Raw genomic sequence first — 23,712 nt, 5'->3', positions numbered from 1 at the left:
TTAGCTCTGTCCATGTGTTAATTTCCCTAGCAATTATGTATGATTGGTCCTTATTTCAACTTGACATAAAAAATGCCTTCCTTCATGGTTACCTTATAGAGGAGGTATATATGGAGCAACCACCTGGGTTTGTTGCTCAGGGAGAGGCTAATAAGGTGTGCAAACTGAAAAAATGCAATTTATGGGTTGAAACAATCGTCTCGTGCTTGGTTCGGGAAGTTTAGTGAAGTGGTGAAGAATTTTGGAATGAAACAATGCCAGGTTGATCACTCAGTGTTCAGCTATGACTCAAAAGCTAGAAAGATTTTATTAGTGGTCTATGTGAATGATATTGTCATAACTGGCAGTGACAAATTGGGGATCGACAAACTCAAGGTCTTTCTGCAAAATCATTTTCAAACAAAAGACCTTGGGACATTGAAATATTTCTTGGGTATAGAAGTTCCTAGATCAAGACAAGGTGTAAACCTGTGCCAAAGAAAATATGTTCTCGATCTATTGGACAAAACAGGACTTAGGTGCAAAACCGGTTGAGACTCCTATGGAACCAAATGTTAAGTTGAGCAGTGATACAGGGGAAATATTTGATCATCCTAGAAGGTAAAGACGACTAGTGGGGAAGCTGAACTATTTGACTATCACGAGACCAGACATCTCCTTTGCAGTTAGTGTGGTGAGCCAATTTATGCAGAACCCTCGTATATCTCATTGGGATGTCGTTCTTAGAATTGTAAGATATTTAAAGGGAGCTACGGGCCGTGGGCTATTGTATAAACCAGGAGGAAAACTTGAAGTAATTGGGTACACGGATGCAGATTGGGCGGGCTCTGTGTCTGATAGAAGATCTACTACAGGTTGCTGCACATTTCTTGGAGGAAATCTTGTGACGTGGAAGAATAAAAAGCAGACGGTTGTGGCTAGAAGCAGTGTTGAAGCCGAGTACAGAGCCATGGCACACACTACATGTGAATTAGTGTGGTTGAGGAATCTCCTACAAGAAATCGGGTTCCACATGGATAAACCTATGAAGTTGTACTGTGACAATCAAGTTGCGCTCCATATCTCATCCAACCCTGTTTTTCATGAGAGAACAAAGCACATAGAGATTGAATGCCACTTTGTGAGGGAGAAGGTTCTTATTGGAGAGATAAGCACAGAACATGTAAGCTCAGGTGATCAATGGGCAGATTTGTTTACAAAAGCCTTAAGCTCAGGGAGAGTGAACTATATATGTAACAAGCTAGGATTATATTATATATATTCTCCAGCTTGAGGGGGAGTGTTAGAGTTAGCCGAATAAGGGTAGATTAGTCAACTCACCTTGGTTAAGAAGCTTATGTGGCAATCTTATTAGAGGTTCTCTGTCCCATACTTAAGTAGGGGCAGTTTAGTCCTTGTACATTTAATTAGAAGTCTAATCACTATTAAGAGGTCGACTGATAGGGTTTAGCTATCAAGTTCGACAGTTCTTTCATTTTCTTCTTCTTCTCTTCTCCTTCTTCTTCTCCTTCTCTTTCTTCTTCTCCCTACTGGTTCGGACTACTGTAACTACAGTAGCTACAGTAGAAACAGTTAGCATCCTACATCCAATTATACAGGAGAAATAGGCTGTGAAAGGAAATAGACAGAAAATAAAATATGATAGTTATAGCATGATTAACATTTTTTTCTTGAGAAATCAAGATAGCCTTTAGATTGCAACTTTTTCCCTCTTTATGCACAAAGCAAAATGAGTTATTTTAAATAAGGTATGTACAATTGAGTGCTTGAAAAAGCACAGGTCTGAGAATCATCATCAAACTACAACAGCAAACTTCTACAAACCAAAAATTTACTAGCTAAAAATCATCTCACAAACAGATGCACGACATCCTTCAGAAAAAGTTTCAGAATATTCTGATTTATGAATTGTTTCATGATGTGAAATTTCAGCCCCCTAATGTAAAATTCTTTGGTTTATATGTTCCTGGCAAGTACATCATCCCAACACAACCAAATGTACAATAATTTGAAATAGACTAGCCATCTAAACTTAAAAAAAAAAAAGCATACTGAATTATATAAAACATGCTATATCTCAGTATGCAGAACATATAGATTGAAAAAACATTTAATGTCCAAACATCCAAATGAAGAATTAAAATCCTATTGTATGCCAATTTTAAAAGCAGCTTTTAATGTTAAGATATGCAAACTCCCAAAGAGCAATTTATGGAGATAGGATTAGCTAAATGCAACAGATGTTGAGCAAGCTGTGGGACCAATGATAATGCCCCACACCAGTCATTAAATACATGGGACCAATGATAATGTCCCACAGCCTGCTACACAGTCAAAGCATTCAGCTAATCCAAATTCCAATGTATGTTGAGACAGATATACATATACACTTTCTAATAATTAATAATTTCTCAAAAGCCATATGTGTTATTATAACAGGAAAGAGATAATAGTGGACACATGCATACATTTATGTGTATGTGTATCCACGAATTAATAATTTTTTATGCATGTGCACGTACAGATAATTTGAACTCCTAAATATTTAGTAAACATGTATCAAATATTGAGTTATAGAACTAAATAAACCAAAATATCTTAAAACAAGAAACAGGCACTATCAGAAAAATTAGAAACCAAAAAACAAGTTCCAAGTTAGATATCCATGATCTTATTATGCACATGTTCTTTGGAAAACTATGACAGTCTAGCCCTTTGAGTAAATTAGATCAGCATAAAAACTCCAAGGTAAAAAAGAAATATCAAGTGGTTGAATGTCCTGCAACAACTGGTGGTAAACTAAGAAAAAGGCCAGATATTTTTGCTTATTGTGATCTTCAAAACTAACCTGAAGTCTTGAAATGTGGTATTGTGGTCCCTCAAGTTCCTTGGTAGAATTGGACCCAGGTTTGGTTTTGAAATCCAGTAAGTTATGGCTTTATTCCACTTGACAACAAGCTGCTGCTCCCAAAATCTGAAGTGAGTCAAGAAAAAGCAAATTCAATTCGTGAAGTTTTTCTCTTTTCATGGGTAGGTCAATACTAGGGTTCCCTCCCCATGGGAACCTAATATCTTTGGGCTTAAGAAAAAGAGACCAAATGACTAACTTCATTTAATTATATATAGTTTCCTTATTGAAGTGCAAGTATGCAACTACTTTCTACTATTATGCTGGTTGAAATATTGGGTTAAAATATTCCAATATATTTTTCATGAGAAAAAAGAAAAGTCGGATTAACCTCTGGGAGGAGAGAAGAAAGAATAGGGTTTTCTTGGTGATCCTTTTGAAAAGAGGGGTAATCAGACCATTAATATGGGGTTTTCACAAGGGTTTCTCTACTGATTCAGCTGATAGCTTTGGATATTCCCTATTATGTTTTTGGTGGATGTTCTGTCTCATCAGCAGGCTTCCAGTTCCAGTGAGATCTTTTCACTTATCTTGTTGAGATCATTGTTGTTGGTGGTACCTAATAGTCATTCTACTCTTGATGATTGTTGGCCTATGGCATGACTGGAGTCACTGGACAGGATTTATGAACTCGTTATTATTTGGTATAGTGGAAGCTTTCTGGACTTGGTCATGTGGTTTTTATCTTCATAAGGGGTTTTCCATGTTAAATTTTTTTTGTGAGCAGCCTCTTATAATTAGGATATTATTCTGGATTCATTACTTTGGCACAACGAGGACTATATTTGGATCATATATAAACTAACTTAAATAGGTGGTATTCGTGTACAGTAAAGTGCTAAAAACAGATTTTCCTTATGCTCGCCTCTTCTTTCTTTATCGTAATCATAAAAGTTCACTACGAATTCAAGACAAGCAACACTTAAAAGCAGCTTATTTTTCTAGTTTTCAGTATATACGTACAAAACGAGAATAGATAGTTTAGAACATAGTGAACAGTAGACCATACAGCCTTCCTAGTAGAGCAGACATATCAATCAACCAAGCCCACAAGACGCTAAAGCTTCGTTTATAAACAATTCGATTAGTAAAAATAGAGAAAGAGAAAGCTATTGCAATGTAAATAAGTATAACCTGATCCAAGCAAGAATGCCAAGAGTAATGTCCCAGTTGACATTATTACACGACGCAAGTCCGCTCTAAACAACAATAACGGAACAGCCATAGGGAGCAGATACTCCATGACGACTGAATATGCAGGAGCTTCACAAGAAATGATCCCGATATTGCTCGCTGCAAGCCCAACCAAAATGCTCACCAAGGAGCCACTCAGTGCACTCCCAATCTTGGTTTTTTCTGACCTACGATCTCAAACCAAACAAAGTCTCAAGAAAAGAAAAATTACAAACTGGAAGTACTAGAACCCTCGGTAGAAACAGAAATCCGTGTTGTGGGCTACAGAAATTACCAGATACCGAAAGCGCTGGTAGCGAAAAGAGCAGTCCATGTTCCCCAATGGTCCTTGGGAGAAATGAGAGGGAAGTTCAATTGAGCCCTGGTCTTTAGGGAAGGAACAGGTCCATGATTCTTAGGGATGGTGAGAGGCGAAATAAGGGTTTTGCTTCTGGAAGGAAATGGTTGCCGAGAGAAAGAAGAGGATGTCGAGGTCGTTGAGACCGATGGAAGAATATGGCGGGAAAAGAGGGTCGATGATTTAAGGGAGATAGGTTGTGATGATGGAGGACGAGTAGTACACAGAAACGATAATTGGGACGCCCCCATTGATTTATCTACGGATTGATTGTTTGGGTTTTTGCTCTATTCGTCTCTGAGTAATAGTTGGAAGCCTGGAACTTGGTACTTGGTAGGGGGGGTGTGTGTGTGTGAGAGAGAGAGAGAGGGGAGGATTCGGAGAACACTTGACTTTGACTACTTGACCACAAACCTGAAGTAGAGTTGACTCCGGAATCGAAGAAAGATCTGATCGTTCATTAATTACTTGAGACTTGAGAGGTGAGTCGTCACGGTTAAATACTGAAACGTCCAAGTCTTTTGGAGGGGTAGGTTGGGACTGTGTCTCAACCGACCAGATCCGAATAGAGATCGGATCTGCTCCTCACCCAGGGCGCCTCACACCGATCTCACATCCTAGCATACATTGGGAACATCTCCCGTACTTGAAGTTATTGAGAGGAGGTGCTCCCAATGCACGGTGGAGGTCGGTGTGAAGCGCCCATATGATAAGCAGATCCTGTTCCACCGGAATATGAGATCTCCCGAGTCTCCACATACACCCTACAAAGTTCACATTGGCATGTTACATGTACATCTCAGCATGGGATCTACTACCCACTAGTACTCACATCCCCACCTGCCCATGAATAATTAAAGCTTGGGAATATCTCCTTTATCATTTATGGGAGATGTTCCCAATGCCAATACACGGCGGTGATGTGAGAATAACTTGTACGTAGCAATCCCGAGTGTCGCATTGCCTCTAATTATCATTAGAAGATGTTTTTAATACACCGTTGGGATACGTTATGGGGCACGCCTACGGGGTGCTAGTGCAGATTCCAGCACATTCCCTCTGTGCATTGGGAACATCTCCCCATCACAAGCTCGGGAGATGTTTCCAATACATGAGGGATGCACTTGTGGGGCATGCCTTGTGGGAAGCCCCTCTGAATTCCCTTCAAAGCCACGTCACTCAGGTTTGAAAGAAACTTAAACTTCAAGAACATGAATTATATATGAATAATTCATGCATTTTTTTCTGCATTTGGTTTGTTCTCTGTGACATACGTGTCTAGCATGCAGAATATGTATTGATTTATGAGTTATAGGATCATTACAGGTGAAGAAACAGAATTAAACATTATGGCAAATAATAGGGAACCATTAAAATGCACAAAATAAAATAGGGGTTTTCCTCCCAGATCAATGGTACTGTATATAAGCATGCTAGTATGTAAACCTCGTACGTTTTGTATTCATCCCCATCTCCATGTTCCTGCAGACCCACACATAAGCAACTAAGTTCCTAGATTAATGTAGACGACCAAGCTGTGATCAATACCACCACTACCAAGTGCAAACACACAGACAATTTAGCACCTCCAACTCTTAATGAGCTAATGTAGAATGCTAGAATAGCAGTGAAATTGTTGTATATACAATAAAAGAAGTGCTTAGATGTTTTTAAGAACCATAGCTCCAAAACCAATGCCAAGAAAAGTTGCAATTGCAATGCCAAGTATGCCTGCAAGGATCCCAGGAACAACCAAAGAGCCCCATCCTTTGGTGCTGGCCATTCCACATGCTGTTGCAGGGCCTCCGACATTGGCATTTGATGCCAACAATAAAAGTTTCTGGTCAAATTGCATTAGTTTTCCCACTCCAAGGATTACAGCCAGATGGACAGCTATCTGGACCAGAGAAAACATGAAAATACTGGGGGCTGTGTGAATAACATTCCATATGCTCCCATTTGCACCCACCACAGCAAAAAATATCTGTTTTGACCAGCAAATACAGGAATTCATATCAGATCAGCAGCAATATGAATACCAAATAGGCAGGTTATAAATTGGTGATTCTTCGTATCATGGCTTGGTTCACTTCATGTTCAACAGTACCGGTAAGAAGGAACACAAAAGCAACTTTAAGGATCTGAAAAACATGGGTTTGAGTCTGAGAGTGGCCACTTTGTGCAAAGAAGTTTAAAAAAAAAATGCCATAGGTTAGTCCTGTATCCAGTTTACGGTTTACCCTCCCAAGACTCTAGATAACTGGGACCAACACTGGGTAATCACATTTTTTAACACATAAATCGACTCTTAATATGATACAACTTATCGTTATTTTCTGATTCAAGAACTTTTCAACAGTAGGTGGTGTTCTAGGGTGTTCTATTGTAAAATAAGCTTCTTTTGTCAATAAGCAAATCAATTATTATGATACAAATTGACATTGAAAACCAGGTAAGTATTTATCTTTATCTCATTATTGTTATTGTTGTTGCTGTTGCTTACCTGCATCAGAATTAGAGCAACAGCCTCACCAGCAGGTGCAAGGTAGCCAAATTGTGCTGGAAAAATAGTTGCCAATATAACAACTATTGCTGTTATGCATGGAAGGTTGCCTCCTTGAATTCCCAACAGCTTTGAGAGATAAGTGCCGGTCTTGCAGATAGCAAAAGATACAGCAAGAGCAGTTGCGGTCTGTAGCACAGGTAGCTTGTTCCCAATCTGGGACTCTGTATCTATTACATCATCTGTCAAGAGCAAATTTTTCATCAAAGAGTAATTTCTTTATAATAATACGGTCAAACATTAAGTTAGTTTATTCTTTTATATTAAATGCCATGATACATTGTTAAGCAAGTAATATAAATCATCCTATGATTTTTAAACTAGATAGTTGAGATGCAGATATCTCAAAGTAAAAGCCTTTTAGTTTGCAACTTTGCATGATAAGAGTAGAAAAAATTAAATACAAAAAGCTCCATTCTTTGTTCCACTTCCATCAAACTCAAGCAAGGGGCAGAAAAGCTTAGGCCCTGATTGGATTATAGGGATGGAAATGGAACTAAATTCACATGCAGCCCCCAACCCCTGAAAAGGGGGAATTATTGGTGGAATGGACAACTTTAGAAACCTCTAGTTTTCATAGTCCACTGCTCCACTCTGCTATAAATAGATCCATACTGTTGAATCGGTGAACTTTTAAATTTGGTCCCTCAATTTCATTTCCACCGGTCTGAAGATAGCCTTCAAGTTGAAAGGGCACAAAACATTTGGTCATATTTGGATATCCTTTATCTGACTCGTGAATCACACAGTATGGAGATCTGGATAAGCATCCACAGAGTGCAGGCACAAACTGGGGGACAAGGAGTTTAGTCTATACTACTGCAGATGTTGCACTATGTAGTCTGCATATTAGTCCATCATCTTATTAATAGTTTACATTATATAATAAGCTAAAGGATCTCCAGACTAGTATCTAAATTAGGATGGTTTTACAGTTGATAGTAATACAAGTACAAACCATTGGTTGGTGTTGTAGACTCAGGAGGTATTTGAGATGCTAATGCAAAAAGTGATGTAAAATATATAGCACAAATGACATTGTCTGCAGCAAGTCCAGCAGCCAAAACTGATGGAGAAACAGCTAGAGCCTCAGAAATAGCAACATAATTGACAGCTGCAAAAAATCAAACTTCATCAGCAATGATATAGAGCTTGACAGAGGAAAAAAGGAAAGAAAACACAACCGGCATTGGACTATTCATACCACATAAATGAAAACTTCAAATATGAGTTCTTCTTTTCTCTTGACAAGTCTTCAAAAGGAAATTGCTTCTCTAATAATTCAAATATGAGTTATTAAAGAAGCAATTCGGGAGATGTATTTTGGGTCTAGAATATAAGGTTTTCCAAAAATAAAATTCTGTAAACAACTTTCTGATGATCTCATGAACAACTTTAAGCAGCTATACCATTTATACATAGATAGCAGCATGAGCCACAGTCTTGGGATTGACCAAACCCAAGACCTAGGAGTATAGAATGTATTTAATATTTCCATAGCATTCTTTCATTATTTCACCTGATTTATTTAATAAGTGCAGTTATATCTAGAAAACTCCTATAATTTCTTACACTTTAAAGCTCTTATTTCAGTATGAAAATTTTTAAGTACATCTGAGCCATATTCAACATGTTCGGTTGAGATTCAGGCTTAATCACTGTTGGCCACTCCATTCTATTCATTTTAAGTCTGTACAGTGAGGGTCAAGGTCAGCTGACCTTAACTCCCCTCCTCTCCCACCCTTCCCAACCACACACACTAAGAGAAAAATAAAATAAATAAAATTATTGGACCACAATAGTTTTTATATATTAATGAAATTTGTGAAGGGGTAATGTATAGCAGTAGTTTTCTGCTCTATGGAATAATGGAGGTACTTTCCCAGGGAGGCAGATGGTTTGTCGACCCCTCCCCCCCAAAACTCTCCCTTTTTTGTATATACAAGAATGATACTACAATTTTAACTTCCCTGACTTATTCTCGATCTTACTCATTCATCCAATGTGACTTTTTTTGTGCAAATCTAATGTGACATTCAGCTCCTTAAGAACCATCTCTCAAAAGTCAAAACAGACAACAAAAATCAATGATTGCATTAAGTGTAGGACAAACTCCAATGGCCCTTCCTGGGACCCATCTGATAACAGTTTTCAAATACCCTCTATCAAGAGAAAGGAGGGCCTCCAAGAAATAGCAAACCTAGGGCTGAACAGAAGGGCCATAATCTCTGCCTCAACAGAACCAGCCTGTCTGTGGTAGCAATATAAGATCAAACAGTTTTGACACAAAAAAAAAAAAAATAGCAATAAAAGGCACAGAAAATTAATTTGATCCATTTCCTCATGAAGTTGGTAGATAGAGATCTTCAGCATCATGAAACAGTCTGTCAATATGATGTATGCCAAGTTGCCAACCCCATATAGTTAAAACAAGGCTTAGTTGAGTTGGGTGTGTTTGTCACAATGTAATGTGTATGCCCAAAAAGATATAACATCATCTCCTAGAAATTACCTCCACCAATATGCCTCCCCATGAGAGCAGCAGCTATCTTCCAATTATCATGACCAAGTGATCGCATTGGCACCATTAGATATGCCACTATTGTTCCAATTGTTGTTGCAACTGTCATAACAGAAAGGATACATTAACTTAAAGTAAAACCCTAATCCATTGTATGTATGAAAAGAACAGGTTCTTGAATAAAGGGGAGAAGATTTGAAAAAAAAAAAGATGTCTTTTAGAAAAACAAAGGAACAATGCTTATGTCAAGGGAACGAGTGCATGTAGGCCTTAAATCACAGAGGGAAAAAATGCAACACCTCACAATAATATGCACGTATGACCCTTATTTATGTTTTCTCTTTTCGTGATTTAAGGACCTCCATGGTGCTCACTCCTGTGATATTAGCATTGTTTAAAATATAAATTGCCAAGTCCATTCCTGTAAAAGACGATAAGTTAATATTCTATATTATACCTCATATTAATCTACAAGGCCATTGTAATTGTATTGGAGGCTGTAATTTGTCAGTTTACTTTTATGCTTGTGTCATTTTATGTAATAAAGCATGAAGAGAAAACATTGAATTTTTCAATTACAATGTATATCACAACTCACAAGCCATGGCAACCACCACTTAACCAGAAAACAAAGGATAGTTAATAATATAGACTGGAAGTATGCCTTACCTCCTGCTTGGCATCTCAGACCCAATTATTCTATAAATACCAGGCTATTCGAATAAAAAACAGAAAGACAAATATGAATTATATGATATTCATAACATGATTAATGTGATAATATTTCTATAAAACATGATAGAGCATGGCAGTTTTAAGCGCTGATTTTTTTTCCTCCATGTGTCATGCAAAATTATATATTGCATCATTTTATCTTGTTAAAAGCGCAGGTCATGGTAGAGCTTGACAGTCTTTTCCCTCATTGTAGAATTCAATCGAAGATAAAGCTTCATGAACAATTTAATCTAGCAGAAAGAGAAAGAAAAAATGATTGCAGTGTAGACAAGTAATACCTGATCCAAGCAAGAATGCTGAGAGTAATGTGCCGGTCGAGAGTATGACACGACGCAAGTCGGCTCTAAATAATAACAATGGAACAGCCATAGGGAGCAGATACTCCATCACGAGCGAATACGCCGGAGCTTCGCAAGATATAATCCCGAGATTGCTCGCTGCAAGCCCAACCAGAGTGCTTACCAGTGCGCCACTCAGAGCACTCCCGACTTTGGTCTTCTCCGACCTTCGACTCCAAAGCCACCCAAGGCCCAAATCAAACAAAAGTTAAACGAGAGAGAGAGAGAGAGAGAGAGAGAGAGAGGTAGAATATATATACATCACGAATTGGAAGAATCAAAATCCCAAACTCTAGGCAGAACACTTGAAGATAACAAGATAATTACCAGATATCGAAAGCGCTGGAAACGAAGAGAGCAGTCCATGTTCCCCAATGGTCCTTAGGAGAAATGAGAGGGAAACTTAATTGAGCTTTGGTCTTTACTGATCGGTTCAAATCAGGGTTCTCCTTAGGGAAAGTGGGAGGTGAAAGGAATGTTTTGTATGTTGAGGAAAACGGTTGCTGTTGCTGAGAGATGGGAGAGGTAGTTGTGGTCGTTGAGACCGTTGGAAGAATATGACGGGAGTAGAGGATTGATCTTGGCGAGATGAGTAACGAAGATGGAGAATAAGTGGTGCATAGAAACGATAACGAGGACGCCATTAACGATGAATGGATTGATTAGTTGGGCGTTACTCTCCGTCTCGGTGCTAACTGGAACGCGCTAGGTGCTACTTGGGTCGGGCAACGAGATGGAGAGAGAGAGAGAGAGAGAGAGAGAGAGAACCTCCGACGAGATGACATCAAATCAGCTGTCTGTGCAGTTGAGTTGAGTCGAAGATCGAAATTGGAGACAGAGTCACAGAGAGAGATCTGTTCAATCATTGGCAAATAGTCAATCGTCAGTCGTCACTCTGAAAGTAGACAAAGTTTTGGAGGAGGATGTCCTTTTCAACTCCAAGAAACTGTTGGATTGGAATTTTTCGGTTGGAGCTCAGGAACTTGGAGTTGGAGGGTCCATAGGATAAAAGTGAAACGCGTTAGAAATTCACGCTTTGTTTCCGTGCTGTACGAGGCCCGTGATGCTGGCATTGCTCGGTCGGGCAAGAATCCAGATTGGCTCCCCACGAACCATAAACCCCACATCCCACATGCACATCTCAGCGTGCATTGGAAGGAGTGGATGTGTTGTGAGGCACGTGTGGGGTGCATTCTGTCAGGAACTGAGTAACCCATCCTTATTCGGCCCAAAAACTTTCATCAAGGCCAAGGGATAGCTCTCAGCTGTGCAGACTTTCCATCGAACCTTTTCCTGCTTTCATTCCACAATACATTGTGAAGGTCGTCGTATTGATAGAATTGAATTTATAGAGCTCCAAATTTGAAAATCAATTCCAATTCATCCATAAATTACGTTGACTCAAGATTGTTTGATATTCCCCTATTTCACAATGGGATATAGAACATCCGATACACATCCGATAAGTCCCATGTGTATAAATTCATACTGGCGCGTTCATTCACGATTGGTCAAATAGCCCGTTATACAAGTGTGTATTCACAACAAATCACAACACAATCAAAAACAACCCATCAACTTAATCACTTGTTTTGAAGCCAGAAAAGACAAATTTCATTTATAAATTGCTCAGATTACAATGGAGGATACAAGCAATCAGCAAGAGAGAGAGGAAAAACACTTGTTAAAAGGCCAAACTGTTGAACAAAAAAGTTATAAAATTCCCAAATTAATGAAGTAAAACTCTAATGGCTTGTCCAAGCGGGGTTAAGAGAAGACCCGCACTGCCAACGCAACTCCAGCATCCTTGGCAACCAATAAACGAAAATTAAAATTACTTTTTTTAATAGAAATGCTTTGCTTCATTCTATCCTACTTAATTCCTAAACCAAAAAGCATCTAAGCACCTTTATGTATTGCTTTGCTGCTGGTAATAGCCACTTAGCCAGTAGTCATAGCTTTAATCAAATTCGAGTGGCCCGCACAAACTTGGTCTGGGTTTTGCCACAATCTTGGCTGCTTGACAGTCTAGCCCAGTCAAGTGATTGACATGCCCTTCTATCAATATACAACTGAACTAAACTCAACCCACCAAAAATCTCTATCTTCAAAAAAAAATGGAAGGTCAGAAAATACAAATGAAGTTAGAAAATTCGAAAATTCATAGAAAATACAAATTAAAAATATTCTTCCCTTTATGATTTTTTTTAGAAAAAAAAGTACACTAGAGTAACTGTTCAATGTTAACAAGGAGAAAGGAAAAGAACTTGTACTGCTCAGAGACGCAGCCGTTTAATTTTTAATTGAAAAAGAATACATGCACACAAATCCAATGAAAGGTTAATTGTTGGAAACAACGAGTGTTGCATGTACTTTCATTTGTTAATGATGGATCCACATACAACGTACGTTTTCAATCTACTTGAACACTAATCCTTTCTTATCAATAATTAAATAAAAAAGAACTTTCAATATCAAAATTGTGCAACATTTGAGATGTTTATATATTCTTAAGAACCACCAATCCAAACCCAATACCGAGAAAAGTTGCAATAGCAATTCCAAATATTCCGGCAAGAACCCCAGGAACAACCAGAGAGTCCCATCCTTTTGCTGTGGCCATCCCACATGCTGTTGTAGGGCCTCCAATATTGGCATTTGATGCCAACAGCAACAGCTTCTGGTCAAATCGTAGTAGCTTTCCAAGTCCAAGGATCACCATGAGATGGATGGATACTTGGACCAGAGCAAACAATAAAATGCTGGGAGAAGTATTGATAACATCCCATACACTCCCATTTGCACCCACCACAGCAAAGAAGACCTGTTGTGAGATTTCCAAAATCCAAAGTATCAGGTTATCATGAAACATTTCATATTCCAGGTTTAAAATAAAAAGAAGAATACATAAGGAAGGTGATAAGCTATCACCCAAGAGATAACATGACTACTGACTTCAAACCTCCACCAACTACAAGACTTCAAAAACAAAAAAGAATGATAACACCTCTAGGATCAAAAAACCGGACAGCTTTGCAACTGATACAACCGCAACACGAGTATCAGCAAACCTAGCGGAAAACCAGGGCCCTAATCTTCCCTTTTTTTTGATAGATAAAATATCATATTTCCATTAAATCAGAAAGAAATTACATAATCAGTCCCTTGGGAAGGCGCAAGACGCCGCCTCTCCAAACATGAAGCATATAAAATCTTAAGACACAATCTAAAGCAAAATGTACATGTACTAAAACACAATTACAGATCAGCCCAAAATAGTGTTTCCCGAGTTGTGCCCTGTTTTGCCAAGCTATCAGTGAAGGCATTAGCTGATCTCCTCACCCACTATACAGTAACAGTTATATTCCTTGTCAACCATACCCTACACGATGTTCTCCGGATTATTTAACCACTCCACCTGTTGAGGGCCCGAGAATAGGATCTCGTCATGGGTCGGTTCACGGGGAAAACCTCCTGTTTTCCCTTGTTCCTTCTTGCTCTTGATGAACCTATCTTGGCACCTTGGTGATTTGTTCAAGAGATCACCAACTCTCCTAACTCACTTCTTTAACTGAATATTCGATATCTCATTCCATAATGGTGTCTCCTTAAATAGGAGATTACAAGAGTCCTAATCTTAGGGAGTCTCCTTGCTGAATAGGGAGACTTTCAGTTCTATCTTGCTAAGGATAAGATAAGTTAATCATAATCTGATAATCCACTAATAAGATAAGATAAGAGCAATAGAATAAGATAAGAACAATAAGATAAGAACAAGCAAGATGATCTAATCTAATCTGCTGTTGCCGAACTGGGTAGGACGAGGATCATTGAATCACTGCTGCTGCTGGCGGTGGGTCAGGTTCCTGTTGCTTCCGGCAGCAATGATACTTTTTCCCGAGGAATGTGTCCATAACATTACTCCCCTCCTAGACTAAGAGCTTGTCCTCAAGCTCGAACTCTGGATATGTGGCTTGGAACTCTGCCAATGGAATCCAGGTGGCTTCGGCCGATGGTAAGCTACCCCATTCCACCAAGACTTCAAGATTTCCTCAATTGAAATGAGAGCGGGTGAGAGCCTTAGGTTGGGGAACAAGTTTGCCATCTTTCAAGGGTGGCAGGGAGGGGACTTGGTCCGAAGGATCACCCATAAATGGTTTCAGCAAGGAGATGTGGAAAACATCATGAATCCGGCTGTTCTCTAGTAATTCCAGCTGGTAGGCCACACTACCAATCCGTCGTAGAACCTTGAAGGGCCCATAGAACTTAGGGGCCAGTTTCGGGGCAGCCCTGTGGCGCAAGGAGCATTGCCGGTAGGGCTGGAGTTTTAACCAAACAAATTGTCCTGGTTCGAACGACAGTTCTCGGTGGTGCTTGTCATAATTGAGCTTCATGCGAAGCTAGGCCTGCTGTAAGCAAAGGTGGACGTCGGCTAGGAGGGCATCGCATTCTTGTAAGGAGTGATCAATTTCTTCCAAACGAGTAGAACCGGGCTCATAGGACAACAAGTGAGGAGAGTCCCGGCCATAAACGACGCAAAAGGGAGTCACGTCGAGGGAAGAATGGTAGGCCGTGTTGTAACAGTACTCGGCCCAAGGAAGCCAATCCACCCACCGTCGTGGTTGATCCCCTACGAAGCAATGGAGATACATCTCGATTGTGCGGTTGACCACCTCCGTCTGACAGTCGGTCTATGGATGATAAGCTGAGGAGAAGGCCAGGGTGGTGTCGTGCAGTCTGAATAACTCCTTCCAAAAGGCACTAGTGAAAACCGGATCCCTATCGCTGATGATGGATTCTGGTAACCCATGTAAGCGGAAAACATGTGTAAAGAAGGCGAGGGCAACTGAAGTGGCACTGTACGGATGTGATAGAGGGATGAAGTGGGCATACTTAGAGAAGCGATCTACTACCACGAAGAGGACCGATTTGCCACCTACCTTGGGTAGTCCCTCAATGAAGTCCATGGAAATGTCGGCCCAGATCTGTGTTGGGATCGAAAGGGGCTGAAGGAGGCCTGCCGGGTGTAGGTTTTCCCATTTATGCTGTTGACACGCGGAACATTCTGGACAAAATCCCGAATAGAAGTCTTCATACCCCGCCAATGGAAATCAGCCCAGACACGGTGTAGCGTCTTCTGAACGCCTTCATGGGTGGAGTTATGGACGCCGGTGATGATGGTGGAAATCAACGGGGAGTCAGGCGGAAAATGTACCCGGCCTTTATATAGTACCAACCCGTCGTGAAGCGACCAATTGGAGTTGGCAGCGCCGGACTGGATCTTCTGGACCAGGAATGACCATTCCGGAGACTGTGGCATTGCCTTCTTAATGTCGTCTAACAGGGAGATCTGGGGTTGGGAAATTGCACACAGAGCCATCGCGTCTTCATCTCGCCTAGACAAGGCATCAGCTGCGCGATTTGAGGATCCCGCCTAGTATTCCACCCGGAAATCGAACCCGAGCAGTTTGCTAACCCAATGCTACTGAGGGGAAGTGGTGAGACATTGCTCCAATAGGTATTTGAGGTTGTAATGATCAGTTTTGACGACGAACGACCGCCCCCACAAATACGACCTCCAGTGCTAGACGGCTCGGGCTAGGCCGATTAGTTCGCGCTCATAGGCCGGAAGTTTCGGGTGCCGATCGGCCAGTCTGCGGATGAAGAAGGCAATCGGGTGCCCTTGCTGCTGTAACACAGCCCTGATACCCATTCCAGAGGCATCGCACTCGACTGTAAATTCGAGAGCGAAATTTGGTAATTGTAGGACCAGGGTGGAAGATAGGGCATTTCTCAGTGTCAGAAAAGTTGCACCGGCTGCGTCGTCCCACCGGAAGGAACTTTTCTTTAACAAGTTGGTTAACGGAGCCGCCAACAGTCCATAATTTTGTAGAAATTTGCGGTAGTAACCCATTAATCCGAGGAACCCGCATAAAGCCTTGGCTGATTGAGGCTTGGGCCATTCCTTGATAGCCTGAATTTTGGAACTATCAACCGTCACACCCTACCCGTGGATGACGTGGCCGAGATAAAGAACCTATCTCTCCCCGAAGGAGCACTTGGACCGTTTGAGGAAGAGTTTGTGTTGGTGCAGGAGCTCAAAAACGGTCCGCAGATGGTGCACATGCTCTACCCATGATTTGCTATAAACGAGGATGTCATCAAAGAATACTAAAACAAATTTGCACAGATGGGGCTGAAATACTTCATTCATCAATGATTGGAATGTGGATGGGGCATTGGAGAGACCGAATGGCATGACTAAAAATTCGAAGTGGCCATGGTGGGTTCAAAAGGCAGTCTTTTTCACGTCACCGGGAGCCATGCGAACCTGGAAGTACCCGGACCTGAGGTCTAACTTAGAGACGTACTGAGCACCATGCAGCTCGTCTAGCAGTTCATCCACAACGGGAACAGGGAACTTATCCTTGATCATCCGGCCGTTGAGTTCTTTGTAGTCAACACAGAACCTACAAGTTCCATCTTGCTTCGCCACCAACAGAACCGGCGAAGAGAAAGGAGAGTGACTCTTGCGTATGACCCCTTGTTTCAGCATCTCTGTACACTGCTTTTCTATCTCGTCCTTCTGTAGGTGAGGGTAGCGATAAGGCCGGACAACGACTGGTTCTGAACCCGCCACCAAAGGAATCCGATGGTCGCATGCTCGGGGAGGAGGGAGTCCCTTGGGTTCCTAGAATATATCTGAAAACTCGGCGAGGAGTCTTTCCATGGCCGTCGGTTCTGTCTGAAGTGCATGGACCTGTGGTGTCCTCTCTTTAACCATGCAACCGTGCCATGAAACTTGCTTCCCATTTAGGTGGAATGTCATTGTGAGTGCACTAAAGTCCCATAAAATCGGGCCTAGGGTAATTAACCATTTGACCCCAAGAACAACATCGAACCCATCCAAGGAGAGTACAAATAAATCAGCAAGAAATAGTTCAGAATTGACCTGTATCGGGATGCTCTTACAGACTCCCGGACTGTGAACTCATTCACCATTCGCGATGGCTACTTGTAGTTGTGGCCGGAGTTCCATTGGTAGTTTTAGAGGTGTGTGCTCTTACAGATTCACTTATGAAGTTGTGTGTGCTCCCTAAATCGACAAGAATGCGCACCGGTTGACCTGCTATCTATGCCTGTAACTGCATGGTTTGAGAGGTTTTAATACCGGTGATCGCATGGAGGGAGATCTCCAGCTCGAATACAACGGGTTCTTCTTCCTCCTCTTGTTCATCAACTAGGAGGCAAAAAAGCCTCTTGCACCTATGTCCTGTTGAGTAGAGGTCATCGCAGTTGAAACATTGGCCTCTCGCTCGGCGTTCTGCCATTTCTGCCCTGGTCAACCGCTTAATGGGTGAAGCGGCCATGTTGCTACCTGCACTTGTCACCAATCTAGAGGTGGCGGTTGTGTGAGATCTCAGTTCCCGACTGGCTGCCAAAGAGGGGGTTGTTGTCGCTAATTTTGGAGGTGCCCATGAGTTCGGTGGACGACCCACATTGTAGGTCCTGTGGCTGAGTTGCAGCTTACTCTCGAACGTGCGGGCTAAGTTCATGGTTGTAACCAAATTTGGGGGATTCTGCATTTCGACATCCACCCGCAGAGGTTCTGCTAACACTACTGTGAACATGTCCACCTGCTGGTCCGGTCGCACTGAGGATGCCCTCGCAAGGAGGGTTTAGAACTAGTGCTGGTATTTTGCCACCATTCCGGTCTATTTAAGTTTAATCAGCTCACCTAGGGGGTTGGTGGTCAGTGGGGGTCCCAACCGAAGGAGGCAATATGACTTAAACCGGGGCCAACCGAGCCCGGGTTCTTCTTGCTCTAACCGATAGAACCAAAGTTGTGCTTCCTCTGTTAAGTGAAAGGCGGCGAGACTTACCTTATCCCGGTCATTTGTCTTTTGATTCCGAAAAAACTGCTCGCAGATATAGCCATCCCAAGGGGTCTCCGTTGCCGTTATACGACAGAAATTCCAACCTGTGGTACTTGGGGATGATTGCGGCTCCTTGACTAACGAACTGCGGTTCGCCGGAAGACTCTAGCAGAACTGGTCGGCGGCCGCTAGTGGTTGTCCCTCCTTCAGTGTTCCTTTCCTTGTTAGAAAGGAACAACTCCATTAGACGTCGTAGCTCCCTTACCTCGTTTTTGATCTCACGTACTTCTGAACTGGTCTCCTCGAGTTGGTGCTCGAGGTCGTGGACCCTAGATGACAGCTGCTCCAGATTTCCCATGACGCCTTGCTCTGATACCAAGTTGTTGAGGGCCCGAGAATAGGATCTCGTCACGGGTAGGTCCACAGGGAAAACCTCCTGTTTTCCCTTGTTCCTTCCTGCTCTTGATGAACCTATCTTGGCACCTTGGTGATTTGTTCAAGAGATCACCAACTCTCCTAACTCACTTCTTTAATTGAACATTCGATATCTCATTCCATAATGGTGTCTCCTTAAATAGGAGATTACAAGGGTCCTAATCTTAGGGAGTCTCCTTGCTGAATAGGGAGACTTCCAGTTTTATCTTGCTAAGGATAAGATAAGTTAATCCTAATCTGATAATCCACTAATATGATAAGATAAGAACAATAGAATAAGATAAGAACAAGCAAGATGATCTAATCTAATCTGCTGTTGCCGAACTGGGTAGGACGAGGATCATTGAATCACTGCTGCTGCTGGCGGTGAGTCAGGTTCCTGTTGCTGCCGGCAGCGATGATACGTTTTCCAAGGAATGCGTCCATAACACCACCACTACCTTAGAGTCCCTTTCAATCAGCAACTGTCCCACACCCAATTCTTTTGCAAGGAGGACCCCTTGCATAGCAGCTAGAAATTCTGCCCTAACAGAATTCCCAGCACTCAATGGGCCAGAGTAGAGAAGGATAACCTCTCCAGCCTCATTTCTCAAGACACCTCCCATCCCAGAGGGCCCTAGGTTTCCCTGGCTACTCCCATCAATATTCAGCTTTAGAAAACCTTAAGGAAGGGGGGCCCTAATCTTCCCTTTCAAACACCTCCTCCTGACCGTCGACATCTTCATTCCACCTCCCACCTCCGTTTTCCTTTTTCTTCAGAGTTTCTTCTATATTCTTCCTCTCAAACTCTTCGAAGGCTTTCCTAGAAAATTCCTCACCACCCCAGAAAAACAGACCCAGGCTTTTGTCTATCTCTACATCTTTTTTAACTGCTTCCTCAAAGGAGATACTTCCTGATTTTATTACCTTCCTCTCAATGTTTTTATCGCAATACAGTGGAATCAGACTAGTTCTCTATTGCTTCCCCCCTCTGTCGAGTCCCCAGTTGCTTCTCCAGGTTAGAAACAACCCGGAAATCTTTACCAGCAGGCAGCAGCATCATCGATTGTCCTCTTTGTAAGACTACTGCCCCTTCTCCAAAAGTCTTACCTTGGGCTAACCTGATCTGAAACTAAATTCATTCACAGCACCAGGGAAAAGCACCATGCTTATAGCAGGTGAATTGTTGAGATGGCGTTTCTTATAATACCTTCTTTTTTTCATTCTCTTTTTGGTGAACAAAGCAGGTCAGGAGTTTTGTTTGCATTCGGGGGTTTTGAATCCACATCTATTATACATACTCCTGCCTCCTAGACTTTACTACCTTAGCTAGCTGGAATCTTCTCAAAAGTTTATAATGTATATCAGCAAGGGTTGGTGTGATCAAGTAGAGTGGCAAAACAGGACTTGCCTGACAAAAGTGCAAAACAATAACAGTTTTAACAAGTTTTAGATGATAATGATAAGTCAGAGTCAAGTTGAAAAGGCAGAAATAGAAGAGAGAAAAGAACAAACAGTTTGGTGGGTGTGTCACCTTGTGACTATCGAGACCCTAAAAGAGATATTTATATTAAAGAAAGTAAAAGGACAAATCTTCCCTTAGGGTACAAAAGAAAGAGTACAAAAAATAGATGTACAACAAAAGAAGTAAAAGTACAAGAATAGCCTTGCGGCTAGATCTTCTTACTGTCTCTACACTCCCCCTTAAACTGATGCCTAGGAATAAGCATCAGTTTGTCTATGAGAAATAGATGCCAAGCCCGAGTCATTGCTTTTGTCAATAGGTCAGACAGTTGGAGCACAGAAGAGACATGAGGAAGAGATATAACACCCTCAAGAAGGAGATCACAGATGAAGTGGCAATCAACTTCTATGTGTTTCGTGTGCTCATGGAAGACAGGGTTGGAGGCAATTTTGATTGCACTGACATTGTCTGCACAGAGAGGAACAGACGGTGATGGTTCATTAAGTATTTCAAGTAGAAGAGCCCGAAGCCATATGATTTCACTACACACGAAAGACATAACTCTATACTCAACTTCAGTGGAAGATTTTGATGCAGTCGGTTGTTTCTTGTACTTCCACGAGATAAGGGAGTTGCCTAAGAATACACACCAACCGGTAGTGGACCGTCGGGTGTTAGGGTATCCAGCCCAATCAGCATCCGTATAAGCCGTAAGGTTAATGGGGGATGAAGAGGAGAAAAATATCCCATGTGATAAGGTGCCTCGTACATATCTAATAATCCGATGAACTATACATAAATGAGATTGTCTTAGAGAAGACACAAACTGGCTCACCAGTTGAACTAGATATGATATATCTGACTGAGTCATGGTGAGATAGATTAAACTCCCCACTAGTTGACGATAAAGAACAGGATCTTCTAGAAAAAAAAACCATCATCTTTGCTGAGTTTCAAATTCAGTTCTAGTGGCGTATCCACAATCTTGGAGTCACTGAGATTGACCAATTTAACTAGATCAGCCACATACTTTTGTTGGTTAACAAAATAGCCCCGAGAGTTTTGGCTCACTTCAAGCCCTAAGAACTATGTCAAAACGCCCCAAGTCCTTCATCTTAAAGGATTTACTGAGTAGCTGTTGCATCCTAGCAATTCCTTCTACACCATCCCCTATAATGAGTTTATCATCGACATAAAGAAGTAAGATCGCCACTCCCTGCTTCCACCTTAAAATGAATAAAGAATCATCTGAAGAACTCTGGATAAAGGCTGTATCAGTGATAACAGATCTGAACTTCTCAAACCATGCTCTAGGAGCTTGCTTCAAGCCATAGAGTGGCTTCTTCAAATGACAAATAAGTTGTGGGTCTGTACAATATCTAGGAAAGGGCTTCATATAGACTATCTCCTTCAACTCCCCATGGAGGAAAGCATTCTTTACGTCCATCTGATGGATTGTCCATTGTTTGGCTGTAGATATAGCCATCAGAAGTCATATAGTGGTCATTTTTGCTATAGGAGCAAACGTCTCCTCATAGTCTATCCCATATTCTTGTTTATAGCCTTGTGCAACCAACCTAGCCTTGTATCTATCTAGGCTCCCATCAGGTTCCAGTTTCACGGAGTAGACCCATCGACTCCCTATGAGAGATGTCTCATGTGGAGCTTTGACCAAGTCCCAAGTGTCATTCTCAAGAAGGGCTTGGGTCTTAGATTTCATGGCATATTTCCAGTATAGTTCTACTACAACCTGCTGGTAAGATCTGGGAATGTCTGTGGTAGATAAAACGGCAGAGAAGATGGTCAGGTGAAAAACCATAGCGGTCATGTAGGCGAGAAATTCTAGAAGAATGACGTAAAGTGGGTACAGTGGGTTCAAGTAGAGGATCAAATGCACTTACTGGGGCAATTGGAGTGACTAGATCAACAACTGGTGGTGGAGCGGAGGGGGGCATTAAGACTGAAGAAGACTGTTGCTTCCTAAAGTAGGTCTAGAGTTGTTATAGAGGTGATATTGGTATGCTTGAGGTATTTGTAGAGTCAAAACTATGCAACAAGGGAGTGGAAGGAGCTAAATTTTACAATGTGTTAAAAAAAAAACACTCTCAAAGAAAACTACATTACGAGATATTCGAATACGACAGACCGAAGGATCATAGAAAAGGAATCATTTATGTTCAGAATTGTACCCCATAAAGGCACACAAAACCGCTTGTGTAGTTACCTTTGTGCGTTAATGAGATGGAAGGTGAACGCACACATATTCGAGCATCAAATTGGGTAGTAACATAAGCATGAAAGTGCTTAAATACATAATAAACTTCAGGTTTCTTTCAAAGAAAATAAACCCAAGTGAAACGGGTGCAGTCATCGATAAAGTTTACAAAGTACTTATAACCTAACCATGAGACAATAGGAAACGACCAAACATCACTATGTATTAAATGAAAAGGAATTGTAGCATGCTTAGAGTGAGAAAGAAAAGATAAAATATAAATCTTACATAAACCACAAGTAATGCAATCTTTATTAACATTCTTAAAGGAAATAGCAGAAACAAGTAAACTACCAAAAGCAAATAACTGATCAAGTTTCTTAGAAAACGGATGGCCAAGGTGTTTATGCTACACATGCCAATCATTATTACAATTAAATGACTCAAAACCAGAAGTAGTAGAAAGCAAACAAGAAGTAGAAACGGGTGCAACCTTATTCTTCTCAAACTCCAAAGCAAATAGTCGTCCTAGTCTATGCCCACAAAGTAGTAGAAAGCAAACATCAGAACAAGGTTCAAAGTATCGATACGTATTGTGTCGATGGCTTACTGATACGCCCCTCTAGGGGTTGTATCGGGTCAGACACGATTCAAAGGGTAGTCGGGCCTTAAACTGACCCCTCTAAATCAATTTAAAAATAAATAAATAAAACTTAAAAAAAATGTACCGATACAGGCCGATACGCCCTGTGTTGATACTTTGAACCTTGCATCAGAAGTGAATGAGATAGTGTTACCTTCCTCTACAAGTTGGCCAACAGAAATTAAATTGGTGGTGAGCTTAGGTACAAATAAAGTTTTAGATAAATGAAATGAAGATGACTTAGAGGTAGATAAAGACAAATCATCACAGCCAAGTATATCTAATTTTTCACCATTTGCAGGTGATAATGTGTTTATTAGGAAGAAGGGGTTTGGGATACTGACCGAGTGTGACCCTTGTCATATGGTTAGAGGCTCCTGAGTCAATATACCAAAGGTGATTTGGTGAAGGACAATAGGTTGGTGACTTACCAGACAAGCCAATAGCAGAGAAGGCTGAGGACATGAGCTGTTGAATCCGTTCTTCAGACATGCCACCAGAG

The 23,712-nt window shown here is 41.3% G+C and overlaps 3 protein-coding genes across 3 annotated transcripts in view; all 3 read right to left on the bottom strand.

Moving 5' to 3' along the window:
* LOC148879851 (uncharacterized) overlaps positions 1 to 4,909 on the bottom strand; it is a 46,020-nt gene extending 41,111 nt beyond the window's left edge. The window contains exons 1-2 of the mRNA XM_088961559.1: positions 4,377 to 4,909; positions 4,043 to 4,269 (exon numbers count right to left, since the gene is read on the bottom strand). Coding sequence (XP_088817685.1) covers positions 4,043 to 4,269; positions 4,377 to 4,690 — 541 coding nt within the window. The 5' untranslated portion in view covers positions 4,691 to 4,909. The remainder of the gene's footprint in view (positions 1 to 4,042; positions 4,270 to 4,376) is intronic.
* Positions 4,910 to 5,815: 906 nt separating this feature from the next.
* On the bottom strand, positions 5,816 to 11,600 carry LOC148879850 (uncharacterized). The gene is made up of 6 exons (XM_088961558.1): positions 10,924 to 11,600; positions 10,537 to 10,763; positions 9,515 to 9,625; positions 7,961 to 8,116; positions 6,943 to 7,184; positions 5,816 to 6,423 (listed from the first exon to the last, which is right to left on the bottom strand). Exons 1-6 carry the CDS (start codon positions 11,238 to 11,240, stop codon positions 6,100 to 6,102), a joined length of 1,377 nt encoding a protein of 458 aa, XP_088817684.1. The 5' UTR covers positions 11,241 to 11,600; the 3' UTR covers positions 5,816 to 6,099.
* A 1,340-nt stretch (positions 11,601 to 12,940) lies between these two features.
* LOC148879849 (uncharacterized) overlaps positions 12,941 to 23,712 on the bottom strand; it is a 28,877-nt gene continuing 18,105 nt past the window's right edge. The window contains exon 6 of the mRNA XM_088961556.1: positions 12,941 to 13,420. Within this exon, the coding sequence (XP_088817682.1) occupies positions 13,097 to 13,420 (324 nt within the window). The 3' untranslated portion in view covers positions 12,941 to 13,096. The remainder of the gene's footprint in view (positions 13,421 to 23,712) is intronic.

The sequence above is a fragment of the Nelumbo lutea genome, chromosome 1, assembly GCF_056320005.1.
Source record: "Nelumbo lutea isolate HS-2025 chromosome 1, American lotus-T2T, whole genome shotgun sequence".
Classification (NCBI taxonomy): Eukaryota; Viridiplantae; Streptophyta; class Magnoliopsida; order Proteales; family Nelumbonaceae; genus Nelumbo; species Nelumbo lutea.
The sequence above is the reverse complement of the archived record's forward strand: the minus strand, read 5'-3'. Positions and strand labels throughout refer to the sequence as shown.